Here is a 15,985-nt window from a genome sequence, read left to right on the forward strand (position 1 = left end):
TTTGTCTAGCTATACATATGGCATTATCTCTCTATTGCTATGGAGATCTTAGTGATAGATCCATCTATCTTGACACCAAGCCCATTGCTATACACACATACCATGATTGAGATCTTACTGGTAGATCTGTCTTGCCATGCCTATGGCTCTACAGTTATGGAGATCTCAGTGATAGATCCATCCATCTCACCAGGCCCATTGCTAGACATGCATACCATGATGGGAATCTTACTGATAGATCTGTCTTGCCATGCCTATGGCTCTACAGCTATGGAGATTTCAGTGGTAGATCCATCCATCTCACCAGGCGCATTGCTACACATGCATACCATGATGGGAATCTTACTGATAGATCTGTCTAGCCATGCTTATGGCTCTACAGTTATGGAGATCTCAGTGATAGATCCATCCATCTCACCCAGCCTATTGCCATACATGCATACCATGATGGGAATCTTACTGATAGATCTGTCTTGCCATGCCTATGGCTCTACAGCTATGGAGATTTCAGTGGTAGATCCATCCATCTCACCAGGCGCATTGCTACACATGCATACCATGATGGGAATCTTACTGATAGATCTGTCTAGCCATGCTTATGGCTCTACAGCTATTGAGATTTCAGTGATAGATCCATCCATCTCACCAGGCCCATTGCTACACATGCATACCATGATGGGAATCTTACTGATAGATCTGTCTAGCCATGCCTATGGCTCTACAGCTATGGAGATCTTAGTGATAGATCCATCTATCTTGATGCCAAGCCCATTGCTGTACATGCATACCATGAAGGGGATCTTACTGGTAGACCTGTCTTGCCATGCCTATGGCTCTACAGCTATGGAGATCTCAGTGATAGATCCATCCATCTCACCAGGCCCATTGATACACATACATACCATGATGGGAATCTTACTGATAGATCTGTCTTGCCATGCTTATGGCTCAACAGCTATGGAGATTTCAGTGGTAGATCCATCGATCTCACCAGGCCCATTGGTACACATGCATACCATGATGGGAATCTTACTGATAGATCTGTCTAGCCATGCTTATGGCTCTACAGCTATGGAGATCTCAGTGATAGATCCATCCATCTCACCTGGGCCATTGCTACAGATGCATACCATGATAAGAATCTTACTGATAGATCTGTCTAGCCATGCCTATGGCTCTACAGCTATGGAGATCTTAGTGATCGATCCATCTATCTTGATGCCAAGCCCATTGCTATACATGCATACCATGAAAGGGATCTTACTGGTAGATCTGTCTTGCCATGCCTATGGCTCTACAGCTATGGAGATCTCAGTGATAGATCCATCCATCTCACCAGGCACATTGCTATACATGCATACCATGAAGGAGATCTTACTGGTAGATCTGTCTTGCCATGCTTATGGCTCTACAGCTATGGAGATCTCAGTGATAGATCCATCCATCTCACCAGGCCCATTGCTATACATGCATACCATGAAGGGTATCTTACTGGTAGATCTGTCTTGCCATGCCTATGGCTCTACAGCTATGGAGGTCTCAGTGATAGATCCATCCATCTCACCAGGCCCATTCCTATACATGCATACCATGATGGGAATCGTACTGATAGATCTGTCTAGCCATGCTTATGGCTCTACAGCTATGGAGATCTCGGTGATAGATCCATCCATCTCACCCGGCCGATTGCTACACATGCATACCTTGATGGGGATTTTCGTGATAGATCTGTCCATCTCACCAGGCCCATTGTTAAACATGCATATTGGGATGGAGATTTTAGTGAGAGATCTGTCCATCCAGCTATTACTATGGCACAGTGGGTACCGGTGCCAACCAGATTGCTTTATTTCTTCACTGCATGGCTGACAACTATGTGATCCATGCTTCCAGCATACCAGCTGTCAGTATAGGTTTGATGAATTCATCTGGTGGAGCTGGCTTTCCGTGTGTTCACGACTTACCTACATGGAAATTACCATGACTTGAACAGATATGATGGCTTTGTCATGCCTCCTAAGTTGGTTATCCTGATATGGAGGCAGAATGAGAAAAGGACACTACACACAGTGAGTGTGAAGATACTTCTGAACAACATCCTTACTCAGATCCAGCGATGGAATATACCAAGTTCATCTTTAAGGCTATGGTTGAAGAAATATACTGGGTGTCCTCAGTTTCAAAATGCCTTCCACTCACTATTGCCATGCATGACGATAAGGTCAAATTTCAGTAGATGTTGATGATGGGGAAGAGACATATGTCCTTCTGGCTGATTCCCAAGTCAGCAAAGATCAGAGGAAATCTAAAGGTGACTTTTCCAAAAGTCAAGTGCAGGTGACATTTTCATCTCAGTGGTTACAAAACACACTCTGATGCTATCCATACTAAACTCCCAGTACTGGATAAGAATTTAGTGACTGTCCCTATACCTGCCCCACATTTTGGTATAAATTGGACAACAGTGTTTCATCCCACATCAAAGTAGGTTTTAAATAATGTTGCAAATTCAGTGGTGTTAGACTTGGCAAAAATGTGGGAAATGCACAGGTCATTAACAGTTCAGCTCACAGTTCTATGACAAATTCACCAACTGCTTCTGTGAATCTCCACCTGATATGACATGACATTGTTTAAGCTATATACAATGGTCCCTCCAACAATAAGTCTTTCAGCAGATTTGTACGTGTCTGAAGCAACCAATTGTCAATCTTTTTGCATCAAGGTGGAGTTACAAGTTGCCCTCCTTCATCTTTCAAGTTCAGATCCAGAAGCCTGGGCCAAGTCAATCAATTGGGAAGTGTTGTTGACATTTGTTTATCCATCTACAGTCATGGTAACAAATATAATACAAAAGTTAAGGGGTCAGACATTATAGATGATTATTATAGCCCCTCTCAGATGGGACTGCAATGTATTAGATCTAGCAATAGATCTTCTTCTGAGGATCCCATAGTAGCCTGAAGCTGCTATCATACAAAACATTTCTTTATAGCCTTCAGCATGCTGGATGAGTAGGTTACTTGCCTTTTCAGTTGTCCTGAACTATCTTCAGTTCAGATCAGATTGTTCAGTGGCCCTTTTGATGCAACCGGGCTTTGTGGCCAAAATAGGTTGAGAGTTGTTATAACCTCTTGTCTCTTTGAAAAACATAATGAGAGCAGCAGCCATACTCTGTGCCCTTGAGTGCTACTTGAAGTGCATAGAGGCAAGTCATGATACACACAAATGAATCTTTCCACCTATCTTAATGGCTGAACTGGGTTGTATTCTTGGCATATTTTGAAGCTTCAAAAGATCAGACACCTATTGTGGATTTCAGCTGATGAATTTAGAGCAATCTCTTAAAGCCTTGCTTTTGAACATAACGTTTTGATCTCAGACATAATAGAAGCTGTTGACTGGTATGAACAATCAACCTTCTCAGCTGCGTAGCTTTGCTGGATTCACCAGTAATCTTCTTAAGCAGATATATAGAGGTCACATAATCATAGGCTGTGTTGCTTTCTAGTTAGAAAATTAGGTTATCAGTCTCACAGGAAATCCAGCCTTTTATTCCATAGAAGAATACCCAATGTAAAGGTAGGATACTCAGCAATCCCTGCTTTCTATTACATATTCTCCTGATGTGAATGATTGAGGAAAATACTTGCAAGAGAAACCAAATTTTTAAGTAAATTATGTTTCTCCAATAATACCTACCTGATAATATTACTTAATAACCCTGTCAGCCACCCTGCTATGCAAGCAGCCTCATTTGTATTTCACTCAGCTTAAAAACTAGCAACACCTGGTGGCAGATAGGGGAGGTAATGGGCAACAGTTATTGCCCTTTATAACACTGGTATAGACACACAATAAAACAAATTCGTGTCTGTTTAGTAGGCTTTATTCTGGAGACATCAGGCTTATATCCCTAATGTTAATGTGATCAGGTATTCTCTGAGAAATATCATTTACTTAAAAATTTGCTGTTTCCCCAATAATACTTACCTGATTGCATTACTCAAATTCCCTTCCCCCGCAGTGTGAGCATCCTGTTAAAGGTTTCACTCAGGTTGAAACTGGTTACAACAGGGATACTGGTAGCCACCTAGTGGTCACAAAGGGGCATTAATTTATCTGTAAGAGTTGTTTCTTTTTGTCTATAAGTGGTAAGGACAAAAGTGACATTCTTTTGTCTTCCAAGGCCTGCTGGATTCAGGTGTAGTAGAGTAAAATCCATAATGTTAATTTGATCAGATCAGTATTATCAGTGATCTAGTACTGAAGAAAAAAAATGGCTATGTTATAGTCTTCTTGTTCATTTGGATTAAACATGCATGAATAAAATGAGATGTACTTTTGGAAGATTTAAATTTTTCAACATGTCATGTGAATGAATTTCCCATTGCACACATTTATATAGCACAAAATTGTCAACCCAGCAGGTATTTTTATTTTGCACATCATTGATTGATTTTTATGTCCATACTATGCTGCAACTAATAATGTTTTCTAACATTGTTAAAATATTGCTTTTTGGTATCTCTTTGTAGAAGAGGGGGAGGAGGAGGAGGCAGGACAAAAGGTCTGGGAGGAGGAAAAAAGAAGGAAAGAAGAGGAGAGGAGAAGAAAAGAACAAGAGAATTCGGAGAGGGAACAGGAAGAGTTGAGGAGGTTGCAACACAAAGTGAGTAGTTACTTTTCATTATTTTTATCTAGTGTACATTAGTAGATAGGGATCACTGTATGCAAAATGTGTTTGCTAACAATTTTTTTTTTAAAATTACACTAGTCACTAGGAGAATATGATAGTCCCACATAAGCTACTTTGAAAATTTATTATACATTCTGGTCAGATACTTCTACTCTGCAGCAGAGGAATCTGAAATTCTATCTTTAAAATTGACCTGGAATGAAGTATTGCCCAGCAATGAATTCAAAATAACCCATCAATTTGGGTATTTATTGCAGCAAATTTTATTTCCAGATTCATTTTAAAGATAGAATGACCCAATTCCTCTCATCACTGTCAAAACACACAAAAATGTTGTACTGTAGTACAGTAGAACTTGTCTTGAAAGACCACCCCTTCTGCCAAAAATAATGGTCTCTCAAGACAGGTGGTCTCTCATAACAGGTCATAACACTATATAAACAATAAATCTGTGCAAGGAGAACCTCTTCTCTGAAGACAGGTGGTCTTTCATAGCAGAGGTCTCACAAGACTGGTTTTACTGTATCAGAAATTGCCAAGAGGTCCAATTTTATGGTTTTTGTTGTTGCCCAGAACCACAGATTTAAAGACCTATGAAAATAATCAGCATTTGTGATGATGCCCCCATCTCCCATTTTCTTATTGTGTTTTATTCCCTGGTAATAACAAAGCTACTACTGTTTGATAAATCAACATCAATCCTATAATCTGGTTATGAAATATTAGCTTGTGCACGCTTGTTTTATTTGAACTCTTTTGAAGAAAGAATTATGAAACATTTTATATTGTTGCAACACACATGTACTGATAAAGAATTCGGTCACTGTGATTTGCACTCACTTCCTTAAATCGATATGTGACGCAAGGGTATAGAGAAATGAGAAAAAGTGCAAGGCAGTGCTGTCCAACTTGTGGGCCGCATGATTTTAAATGGCCTGCCAGAGCTCAAGCCGCTGTAGAGTCGTTACTTTTCAATTTTCTGCTGTGGCCCTCAGCTTCAAGAAAAACATATTTTAGAGGCCCATAATGTCAAAAAGGTTGGACAGCACTGGTGTAAGTTATTCAAATACTTGCAATACTGAAAATGAAAGAAAGAACATTAAAAAATACTGGTATATGAAATTTAATTTAATACTTAATCAGATCAATCATTCATTTCAATACAAATGTTGCTGAAATATTTTGTATCCTGCTGAAAGCAAATTCTATTTTATGCATGCATTTTTAATCTAAAAGAACAACAAGCGTGTAAAATAAGATGACTCTTCCTTGAAGGATTCTTATTAATGAAACACAATATATATACACCAATTACAGCAGAGTATTAAAGCTCACCAAAAGCCACTGTATCAACATCATGTCAATCAATTTTAATAGTACACACAGATACTTATCAGGTAAATAATCACCAAATAGCAGCATTAAACAAGTCCAACAATATCAAAATCACTAGTTTTCTTGTGAGCTTCAAATATCCATTCAGTGTAAATTGGTTTATTAATGAGGTTGCAGGGTTCACTAATACAGTGCACTGATTGTCACCAGTAACATCCTCCTTTTCTGTGATGGCCAACATGACCTGTTTAGCATACCAATTGTGGAAGTGAAGTGTGATTTAAATTCCTCTTTGTACTCCTTTATTTATTGTCAAGTCTAGTGGCTGATGCTACCTCTAAATTATATTCACAGACAAAGGGAAACAACTCTTACAGGTTAACTCCCCTTCCCACTAGATGGCTTTAATTATACCCAATTTAAATCAGTTTTTACTTTCCCAGCCATCTGCTAAAATGTCCTCCAGATGATCCATTTAAATTCAGTAATTTCTATAACTTAAATCTAATTATCCACATTTCTTTTTTAGTGGTACATTAATTCAGATGTTGTTTTTATGGTCCATACAACATTTTGGTCAAATCCTGTGAATTTAGTGATCTTTTTAAAATTATCATGCCATTTGTTTTTGTCACGCTACACTTCAAATGACAACATACATTTTCACCAGTGGAATTTCCCAGGCATTGTCTTTATGCATTTACACTAATGATGACTCACTTTTATTATGAGGTTGGTATTTATCTCATGTATATTTTTTGTGAGCACTTGTCTGTTTATTTCTTTTCACTACAGAGATGACAGCATGGTGCAACAAATGTTAGAGATCCTACATTACAGAGGACGTTCAGGAAATGTGCCAGCTCTTCACACAAGTAAAGTGTGTGCAGTGTGGCCAGAGAATACAATGTCTACTGTCCTTTAAAAATAGCTCAAGGACTGCAAAAAATGAGCATTATCTGTGTCTTCTCAGCTTGAAATGCTGAGTCTACGTCCTACTTCAGAATCTCTCAAAGCCTCAAGGAAAACCATGAGATGCCCTCTCCTCCCCATCCCCATGAAGAATCAGAAGAAAGTGCTAGATCTTAATGAAGTTGGAATGATTATAACCTTGAATTGGAATCATTCATGCTCTTCATAATAAATAAGACAACATTTTCAAGATTGTCAGTGATGAAACAAGAAGAAAATTTTCAGGTTCCTATTTGGGATGAGCCATTAGCTCCTTCTATGAGGTGTGACAATCCTAAGTCAGATATCACTTCCCCCCCCCCCCCACAAGGCATGCGGGTGTAGAGTCAAGCCTATCTTCATCCATGAGGCATGAATATACAATAATCTGTACTCCATCCATGCAGTGCAAGATTCTTGCCATATGTGAGGGCATATCATCTGACAAACAGATCCAATAAGCTGCAATTTGATTATATGGACGGCTGCAATTGCTGTACTTCCCGACCATTTATATGGACGGCTGCAATTGCTGTACTTCCCGACCATTTATATGGATGGCTGCATGGCTGTACCACCCGACCATTTATATGGATGGCTGCTTGGTTGTACCACCAGACCATTTATATGGATGGTTTATTGGTTGTACCACCAGACCATGTATATGGATGGCTGCATGGCTATACCGTCATGGTATTTATCCATTCTGACTGCTGACTGACCGATCCATTCTTACATATGTGCAGTATATGACCACAGTGGTGACGAGTTACTTATCTCACATTGGCAATCAGGCCAGCCAGCTATCCATGTATTCCAACAGCTACAGTATTTTACACCACATAGTGAAACCAACCAGCCAGACGAACCATTACTATGCCACTTCATAGTGAACCACTATCATTGATAGATCTCTCCAGCAGAACCAGATTGAATGCACTGTTCTAGTATACTATAACTTTTCATAGCATATCCTGTGGGAAAAATTATGCATGGGATTACCTTCTCTGGTATGCCAAAAACCAGATAATATTCAATTCCACCACATACCAGGACATCTCACTGGTTTAGCCAGCTCTCTGTTCAGGAGAGGACAGCTGCTTCACACAGTGGTCTCTCCATCCTTCCACATTCAGTTGGGTCTGCATCCTATGGGACCATTTTATGATAGATCTTTCATGATGAGGTGGAACAACAAATTGCCCACCTTTGTCTCCCCTTTTCTGGATTGAGAAGCATGGGCCATCAGTACTCTGTCAGTCACCTTGAAGGGAATGGGGTCCTATGCCATCACTCCATAATTCCTGATACCAAAAGTAATTCAGAAAGTGAGGGATATGATGTAATAGATAGTGCTGATTCTCCCTTATGATGGGACAAATCCTGGTTCAGCAGTCTTATCTCCCTACCAGCTGACATTCCCAGGAAAATCATGGTGATCCCCATCCTGCTCAAGCAGCCTAGGTCACCACTGTTCTCTCCATGTCCAGAGAAACGTCTCCTTCATGCCTGGCTCTTGACAGTGAAGCTTGGTGTAAAAGGAGTTCAGAACTTCTTTTGTGGTGAGGATGGCAACAGCTAGAAGACCCTACTCTCTTGAGGCTTATGAAGGGAAATGGAAGGTTTTTAATAACTGGTATCACTTCAGTGATGTCACACCACTTTCTGCCTCCATTCCTCAGCGGGCCAACTTCTTTCTCTTTGAAAACAAGAAGTTAGCCGCATAAAGGGATACCAATCAATGATCTTGGACACATCCTGACATCATGGACAAGATTATATTGTACACAACAAGGACCTGTCCAACTTGATGTCCGATTTTGATCTATCCAGACCACTCTCACTCACATCATTCCCAAAATGGAATTTCCACAATGTGTTGACATGGCTTAATTCATCCAGGTTTGAGCCCCTGTCATCCACATCCATCAGTCGGCTATCATATAAGACTTGCTTTCTGATAGTGCTTGCCTCAGCATGAAGAGTCAGTGAGCTACATGTCCTCTTCATGAACTTGAACTACTTCAAGTTCCATGCTGACGGAGCAGTTGTCCAAACTAAACAACCTGGCTTCATTGCAAAACATGGGATGCTGTCACTAGGAGGTCAACAATAACTATTTGCCCCCTCTCATCACTTGATATGTTGAGAGGGACAAAGCTCCAGCATTCCGTTAAGTGCCCTCAAATATCTGAAGCATAGGAGAAAACCTGCAATGGCCAGACCAGACTTTTTCTGCTTCTTAAGACATAACATCAGAAGTGCTAGCCACTTTTTCAAAATCAGTGTACACTGACCTATCACAGGAACAGGTATGGCATGCCTCATGAAAATCTTGGCTCACAAACTACATGTGTACATGTAATTTCTATGATCCTAGCATTCAAACAGAAAGTCACTATTTGAGACATAGTTGAGTCATTTGGGTGACAAGCTCAGACCACTTTCTCCAGCTTTTATCTGTGTAAGAGGAGAGAACTGAACTTTTTCAAGCCAGTGATAGTTGCACAGACAGTAATCACTCCAATTTATGACGGCACAACCTCACAACCAGGCTTAATAGGCCACTTTCTCTTGATTTGCCTTAAAGATGAGACCATAATCAAGTGCAGAATTCCATAGAGATCTCCTAGCTTGTATATAACTGTGGTCTCCCAATGCATTAAACTATCATTAGGAGAATTTTAGCTGGAGTTTTTTTGGAGCAGTCATGTTCTTCTTGGGTCACACAAGTAGAAATAGGATGCTCAGCATTTTCTCCTTCTCATACCTATTCTCCTAAGGTAATGTGGTCAGGTAATGTATTTGCCAGGGAAAGCAAATCCCCCACCCTTCCTTACAATGTGAGCATCCATTTAGGTGTTGCTCAAGTAAAAAAAACTGGTTTAAACTGGGTATAATGGTAGCCACCTAGTGGTGGCAAGGGAAGTTAACCTGTAAGATTTGCTTCCCTTTGTCTATACAACTATATATAAAGATGGGGGTTTTTTTTCTTACCTTTCTGGGAGGTGTGGATTCAGAGGTAGCAGAGAAAGTTATCCCTAATGTAATATGATTGGTTAAGTATTATAGGAGAAACATACTTTTTAGAGAAACATAATTTAGTTACAAATTTGCCTTGTAGAGAAACTTTATCAGACAGTTTCCTTTTCTATGGTAAATTCTGGTTATAGGACATTTATATTGAAATTTTCTGCTTAATGTTGGAAAGACTGAATCTTGGTTCATGGAAACAAACTTTAGTCCCAATACTTGACACAGTTGCTTGTACAATCATGAAACTTATTGCATTATTTTATCTCTCGCAACCATGAAAAATTTATTTACAGTTTTTGAACCTACTCTTTTAATGTGCACCATAAATTTGGAAGAGCTGTATAGTGGTACCCTAGTTCATGTACTTATCTGTCCTTGTTTAATTTTTCAAGCTTATATGACTTAGGTTGAATTTTCATTTAGGTTAGTTCACAGTGATTGTTGCCCACCAAGGCAAGCAACTTTGTTTAGATGTATCTTGGTGAGTACATTGCCATCCTACCAAGGCAAGCAACTTTGTTTAGATGTATCTTGGTGAGTACATTGCCATCCTACTAATATTAGATTACTCTGACACGTTTAATGCCTTAGTGACTCTGGTTACATTTTGCATTTAGTGTAGTTTCTTGGGCATTGTTAGCAACTTAGACAAATATGTTTGTGGATGCATCTTGATGAGTCAACATTTTTTGCCAAATAGAGGTCACTATGACGTGAATTTCATTCTTTAGTGATTTTTTTTTTCATTTTGTGCTTAGGGTCCAGTTTTCATGTACATTTACCTGCACGGTTATACAGGAAGTGTGTTGTGGTGCATTCATATTTGTGAACACATTTCTAGCTGGCTGTCATGACAGGGTCAGATTCTCACATTATGCACAAAATGAGCAGGTCTCTTTAAAATTGTCTAAATTTGTATTCTGTAGTGGAAACTGAATTTGTATTGTTTTCTGTCAGGGTGAGGATAAAGCTGATGTAAGGAGCGTAGGCCAGGATGAGGAGGAGAACAAAGAAGAGGATATAGACCCTGTCATGAAACAGTACATGGCTATGGTCCAGCAACAGAAAGCTCAGGAACAACAACAAACACAGAAACAAAAACAGAAGAAAAAACAGGTAATGTATTACCATAAATTAACAATGAGGTCAAAGGTTAAGTGGGTGGTACTTTTTGGTATCCAGGTGTCCATAATTTGTAACTAAAAATGAATTAACATTGGTAACATATGCAAACATTCAGAACTTGGAGTCATTGTTAACTATTTCATTTCACTTGGTTATGCAAATAGCCATATTTACATATCTGAATATGAAAGCTTGTAAGATGTACCATTATATATATCTCAGTCTGCAAAGTAGACCCTTCCGTCTGACCTTTGACCTCAACATTTTTCATCATTGGAAAGTTTATTTTCCGAACCACATGGATATATATATATATATATATATATATATATATATATATATATATATATATATATATATATATAAACACACACACAAACACACTGTGTAAATCAGTCCATTCCAGTCTGAGTATTTTAGGCCAGGAGTTTGCCAAGAGAACTTATTTCTGGACTTTAACATAAAAGTCTATTAATTAGTGTGATTTCATTGGTTGAAAGTACAGTTTTACTTAAAATTTATTAATTAGTCACAATTTCACCAACATAACTCTTAAATTCCAGTCTTAAGACATTTGATTGGTAATTTTGAGCCAGACATATCTTTTAGCCAATCAGATCGCTGGATCCTGAACTTAAGTTTAAAATGTTTGTGAAATGCAGAATAAATATCACAAGTCCAGACACTCTGACTTATATTGATAGATTGTGACCAGGTCACTGGCAATTGCAATGCAAAATTTATTCCATTGCAACCTCCAGATCATGGATTCAGCACTGAATATTGTGTTTTACTGCAAAATTCCAAAATCTGAATTGTATCCCCTCCTCAGCAGGGTAAATAGCTGGCAATGACTTAGTAGAGGGTCTATTCTGGGTAGCACTATTGTGAAAATCTTGCTAAATTTGTTGAAAACATAACTGTACCAAAAAAATCAATCAAATTCGTGAAAATTGTGCATCATATTTGCAGGCCCTACTTTGTCTGTCTGTATAGATCTCCCCATATTCAAAAATCCTCATCATTTTTTGCCAATGGGGGTGGGTTAATTTCCCCCATAAAACATTCAAGCCTTGAATAGACCATGGGTTAGCATGCTTGTCTCAGAACCAGAACGACTCCAGCTTGAATCCTACCATAGGATCATTCTGGCTTGACTGCCTTCGTGTAGCCTATAGCAAGACACTTTAATCCAATGGCCTTCACATTATATAACCTTCCATGCTCTTTCGTGCTGTACAACACCAACCCACCAACCTAGCTGGTTGACAGGATTGACTACAGAAGTATATTGTTTTACCTATATGAATTTTAAAAGAAAGACCTCAATATTTTACCTGTGTTTGCAAGCAAGAGATAATAATTCTTTAGCTTTTATAAATTTCATTTGAATTTAACTTAAATTCAAGACTCTGTTTTTTTCACATGATCAAATTTACCAGTATGTTTAACAGAACATTAGAAAAATTAATTTGTTTGATTTAGAAGTATTACCAAGTGTTTTAATATGAATCGTTAGGTTGTGTGTGACGTTGATAATTACTGTATGCATTTATCTTCTATGTCATTATATGATATTGCCATAAGTGAAATATGAAAATTATTAAATGGGAATGAGCAGTGGTTTTATTGAAGATAGCATGTATTAAGTATGGCATATTAACCATGAATGTTTGCTGTGTCATTTTCTATTTCAAAATGTTTTGAGTGTCTTGCCTTTTACATAACAGGTGTGCCATTGATGTATACATTTTGAAGGTTGAATAATCTGTTATGTGTCATTTTTCAGGAGGACAGAACACCATCCCACACAGAAGATGAACTCTCCATCACAGAAGAAACAAAAAGGTTGGTCTTTATGGTACATGAAGTTTCCATGAACACACACACAAAGTAAATTTTTGAATTCTGAATATTTAATATGCACTGTGTGTAGTCATTTTTTTGTGTCATTGAATATTCTAAATTCGGAAAATGTCACGGACAGTTATAACTTTTGTAGGTTTTTTTTAAAGCAATGAATAGCCATAAAATAGAATCCACTGTGAAAAATAGGGCCCCAAAATATTGTCAAAAAGCAGAGGGGATGGGCTTATTAGCAAAGATAGAGATTATAAGAAAATATTTTCTAACATTTTGGAAAAATGGGCTTGTATTCAGACATAATGTTATCATTGGATAAATATGGTAAGCATCATTTATACATGCTTATGAGTAGATCATTACAGCATGGACCCAGATCTGACATACTGTACAAGCAGATCTGGGTCTATGCAGTTAGAAGTAATTTGTAGGAACAACAACATAGACTCTGATTAGGGATTTGACCTGAATATTGTCAGGTGTTCATTTAGAAACTAAATCTTTATTTATTTATTTTTCAGTGATGAAATGGGTGATGAGTTTGAGGACTGGTGAGTTAGATGAAGAAGATGTAACATCCAGATTTACCAAGAAATGCTGTGATATTATTCAAAGAAAGAAACAATAACTGCATTGAACTGGTGCACAGTTTTCAAGATACTGTGTCCCAGTTTGTTTGTTTTTTATAACTTTATTATCACCTAATTACAAAATAGCTAGTTCACTAGATATCTTCATGTTATGGCATGCATTTCGTCACGGATATAGACAAGTTACTCTTGCAAACATTGACTTACTACATACCGATTTATACTTGATGTTTTCTTGTAAAGGAGACTTGAATTTATACAACACTTTGATCAGCAACGAGGACAACCAACTTGACCTTTTGTAAAAGGAACTTAAGGATCTTTTAGCTTACCTGGCCATTACAACAACCGAGCTTGTGGTTTGTCCTACCATCTGTTGTGAATCTTGCTTCCATCCATTAGTAATTGTTTGTTACCACTCTGGAGTCCATATTTCTCATTTGATTTGAGTTGGGCTTGGAATATGGGTTTATATTAGCAAACTCTCTGAAAATTCTAAAACTGAACAAGATCCATGGATATTAATGAGGTAATCTATCATCTGATTGGCTTAACCTTTTGCCTTGAGGTTGTATTTCTGATCCGGTTTTGATCAGACTTGGATTATCTGCCTTGGCCATTGAGATCATGGATGAGTTCAGTAATGAGCAAATCCATTAATTCTAATATGTTGATCTAGCACGTGATTTGCTGACCTCTCTAGAAACATTATTTCTAATCCAGTTTTGATAAGAATTGCAATATGGACTTTTATCATCAAGCTTTTGGATGTGTTCGCAAATGAATGAGACCTATGCATATTAAAGTGGTAATCTTGAATCTGATTGGGTGAACTTAGAATAAATGCTTATATTTTTAAGATCTCAGACAGGTTCAATAATGAACAATCAGTATGCATCTATTAAGGTAAGGTGATCTTGCATCAGATTGGCTGAGCTTGTTACCACTGTGGAAACTATTTTCGATCCAGTTTTTGATAAAGCTTGAAATTGTATCTCCTAAATATCTTGCATGTGTTCAGTTATGAGCAAGATCATTTCATGATAATAATGTAAACTTGCGATAGGTCAGTTGAATTTGTTACTAATCCCAGCCGTATTTGTGATCCTGTTTCTATTACGTTTGGAATGTGTAATTCCATCATCAAGATCTTACGCTGTTTGAGTAATGAGCAAATGCACCTCTGTTTATATCTGAGGTGATCTTGCGTGTGATTGAGCTTAATACCACTAATAATTCTGATCTGATTATGATCGAAATTGGAACAACATCATGAAGGTCTTGGGCAATTTGAACATAAGTGGTATCACTGCAAATTAATATGGTGATCTTGCATCTGATTGGATGAGCTTGTTACCACACTTGTAGCCATATTTTTGATCTGTTAAGTTTATTATCGTCATGGATTACTTCAGTAATGAGAGAGAGACTGTGCATATTAATTATTCCTTTATCTTTAGAAAAAACATTTTCAGGAAATAGTGCAGCCCCAAGTGGCTGAGTGGTCTAAAGTGCTTGCCTTTACCAGTCACTGCCATCTCACCTCTGTCCACTTGAGTTCAAGTCTCGGGGCTCAGCCAATGTGGAAAAGCTGCCAGTGGCTTCTCCTTTGGTCACTGGTTCTTACCAGAGGTTTTCCTGGGTTTTACTAGCCATCATATGTAGACTATATTGTGCTGAAAATGGCATTAAACCCCAAAACAACAAACATCAGGAGATAGTTTAAAAGAAAGGTAAAATCATCATGATGTAAAGTTTGGGAGATAGTTTTGCCGAGGATGTCTACTTTCAGTACTGCATAAGTCTAGTTAGAAAAATTTGTCATTTGTTACATTATGTAAGTCAAGTGAGCAATATCATGCCAACTTGGGCCTTTTGTTTTATTTGCCAGCAGCTGGTCAGCTTGTTTCCATTTTAATCTAAAAACTGCTGTTGCTTTGGTCAGGATTTCAAGTAGGGATTCTGTGTTTTACAGATATTCATTAGATATCAGTATATTTTATGTCTGATTTTGTCTTATTGCATATGAAGGTAATGAATGCTGTTATATTTTTTAAAATCTGTGATGGATAGTTTCATTTCATGGGTAATATGAACTGCAAGTATTGTTACTAAATGTAAATGAATATAAAATAGACATAATAAAGAACAATGGAATATTTATTATATGTATTTCGTCGTCATTTTCTTTGTCTGTGAGTGATGCTAATATGTATATCAAGGAGGCATGCTACCTGTCAGCATTCCTTGACCACATCATTATCAAATTGATGTGATGCACACAAAGCTTAATAGACAGATGTTTTTGTCACATGAACTTTTTGTGCCCAAGTTGTGTTTAAAAATAATAATGATAATACGGTAGAATTAGCACAGCACCTAATCC

General features: G+C 37.9%; 1 protein-coding gene across 1 annotated transcript in view; it reads left to right on the top strand.

Annotated features, from left to right (window-relative positions):
• Positions 1 to 15,762, top strand: part of LOC149797431 (centriole and centriolar satellite protein OFD1-like) — a 95,013-nt gene extending 79,251 nt beyond the window's left edge. Inside the window, exons 25-28 of the mRNA XM_089962225.1 lie at positions 4,539 to 4,672; positions 10,979 to 11,137; positions 12,936 to 12,994; positions 13,531 to 15,762. Of these exons, the coding sequence (XP_089818351.1) occupies positions 4,539 to 4,672; positions 10,979 to 11,137; positions 12,936 to 12,994; positions 13,531 to 13,564 (386 nt within the window). The 3' untranslated portion in view covers positions 13,565 to 15,762. The remainder of the gene's footprint in view (positions 1 to 4,538; positions 4,673 to 10,978; positions 11,138 to 12,935; positions 12,995 to 13,530) is intronic.
• The last annotated feature ends 223 nt before the right edge of the window (positions 15,763 to 15,985 follow it).

The sequence above is a fragment of the Sinohyriopsis cumingii genome, chromosome 6, assembly GCF_028554795.1.
Source record: "Sinohyriopsis cumingii isolate HCF-2022 chromosome 6, ASM2855479v2, whole genome shotgun sequence".
NCBI classification, from domain to species: Eukaryota; Metazoa; Mollusca; class Bivalvia; order Unionida; family Unionidae; genus Sinohyriopsis; species Sinohyriopsis cumingii.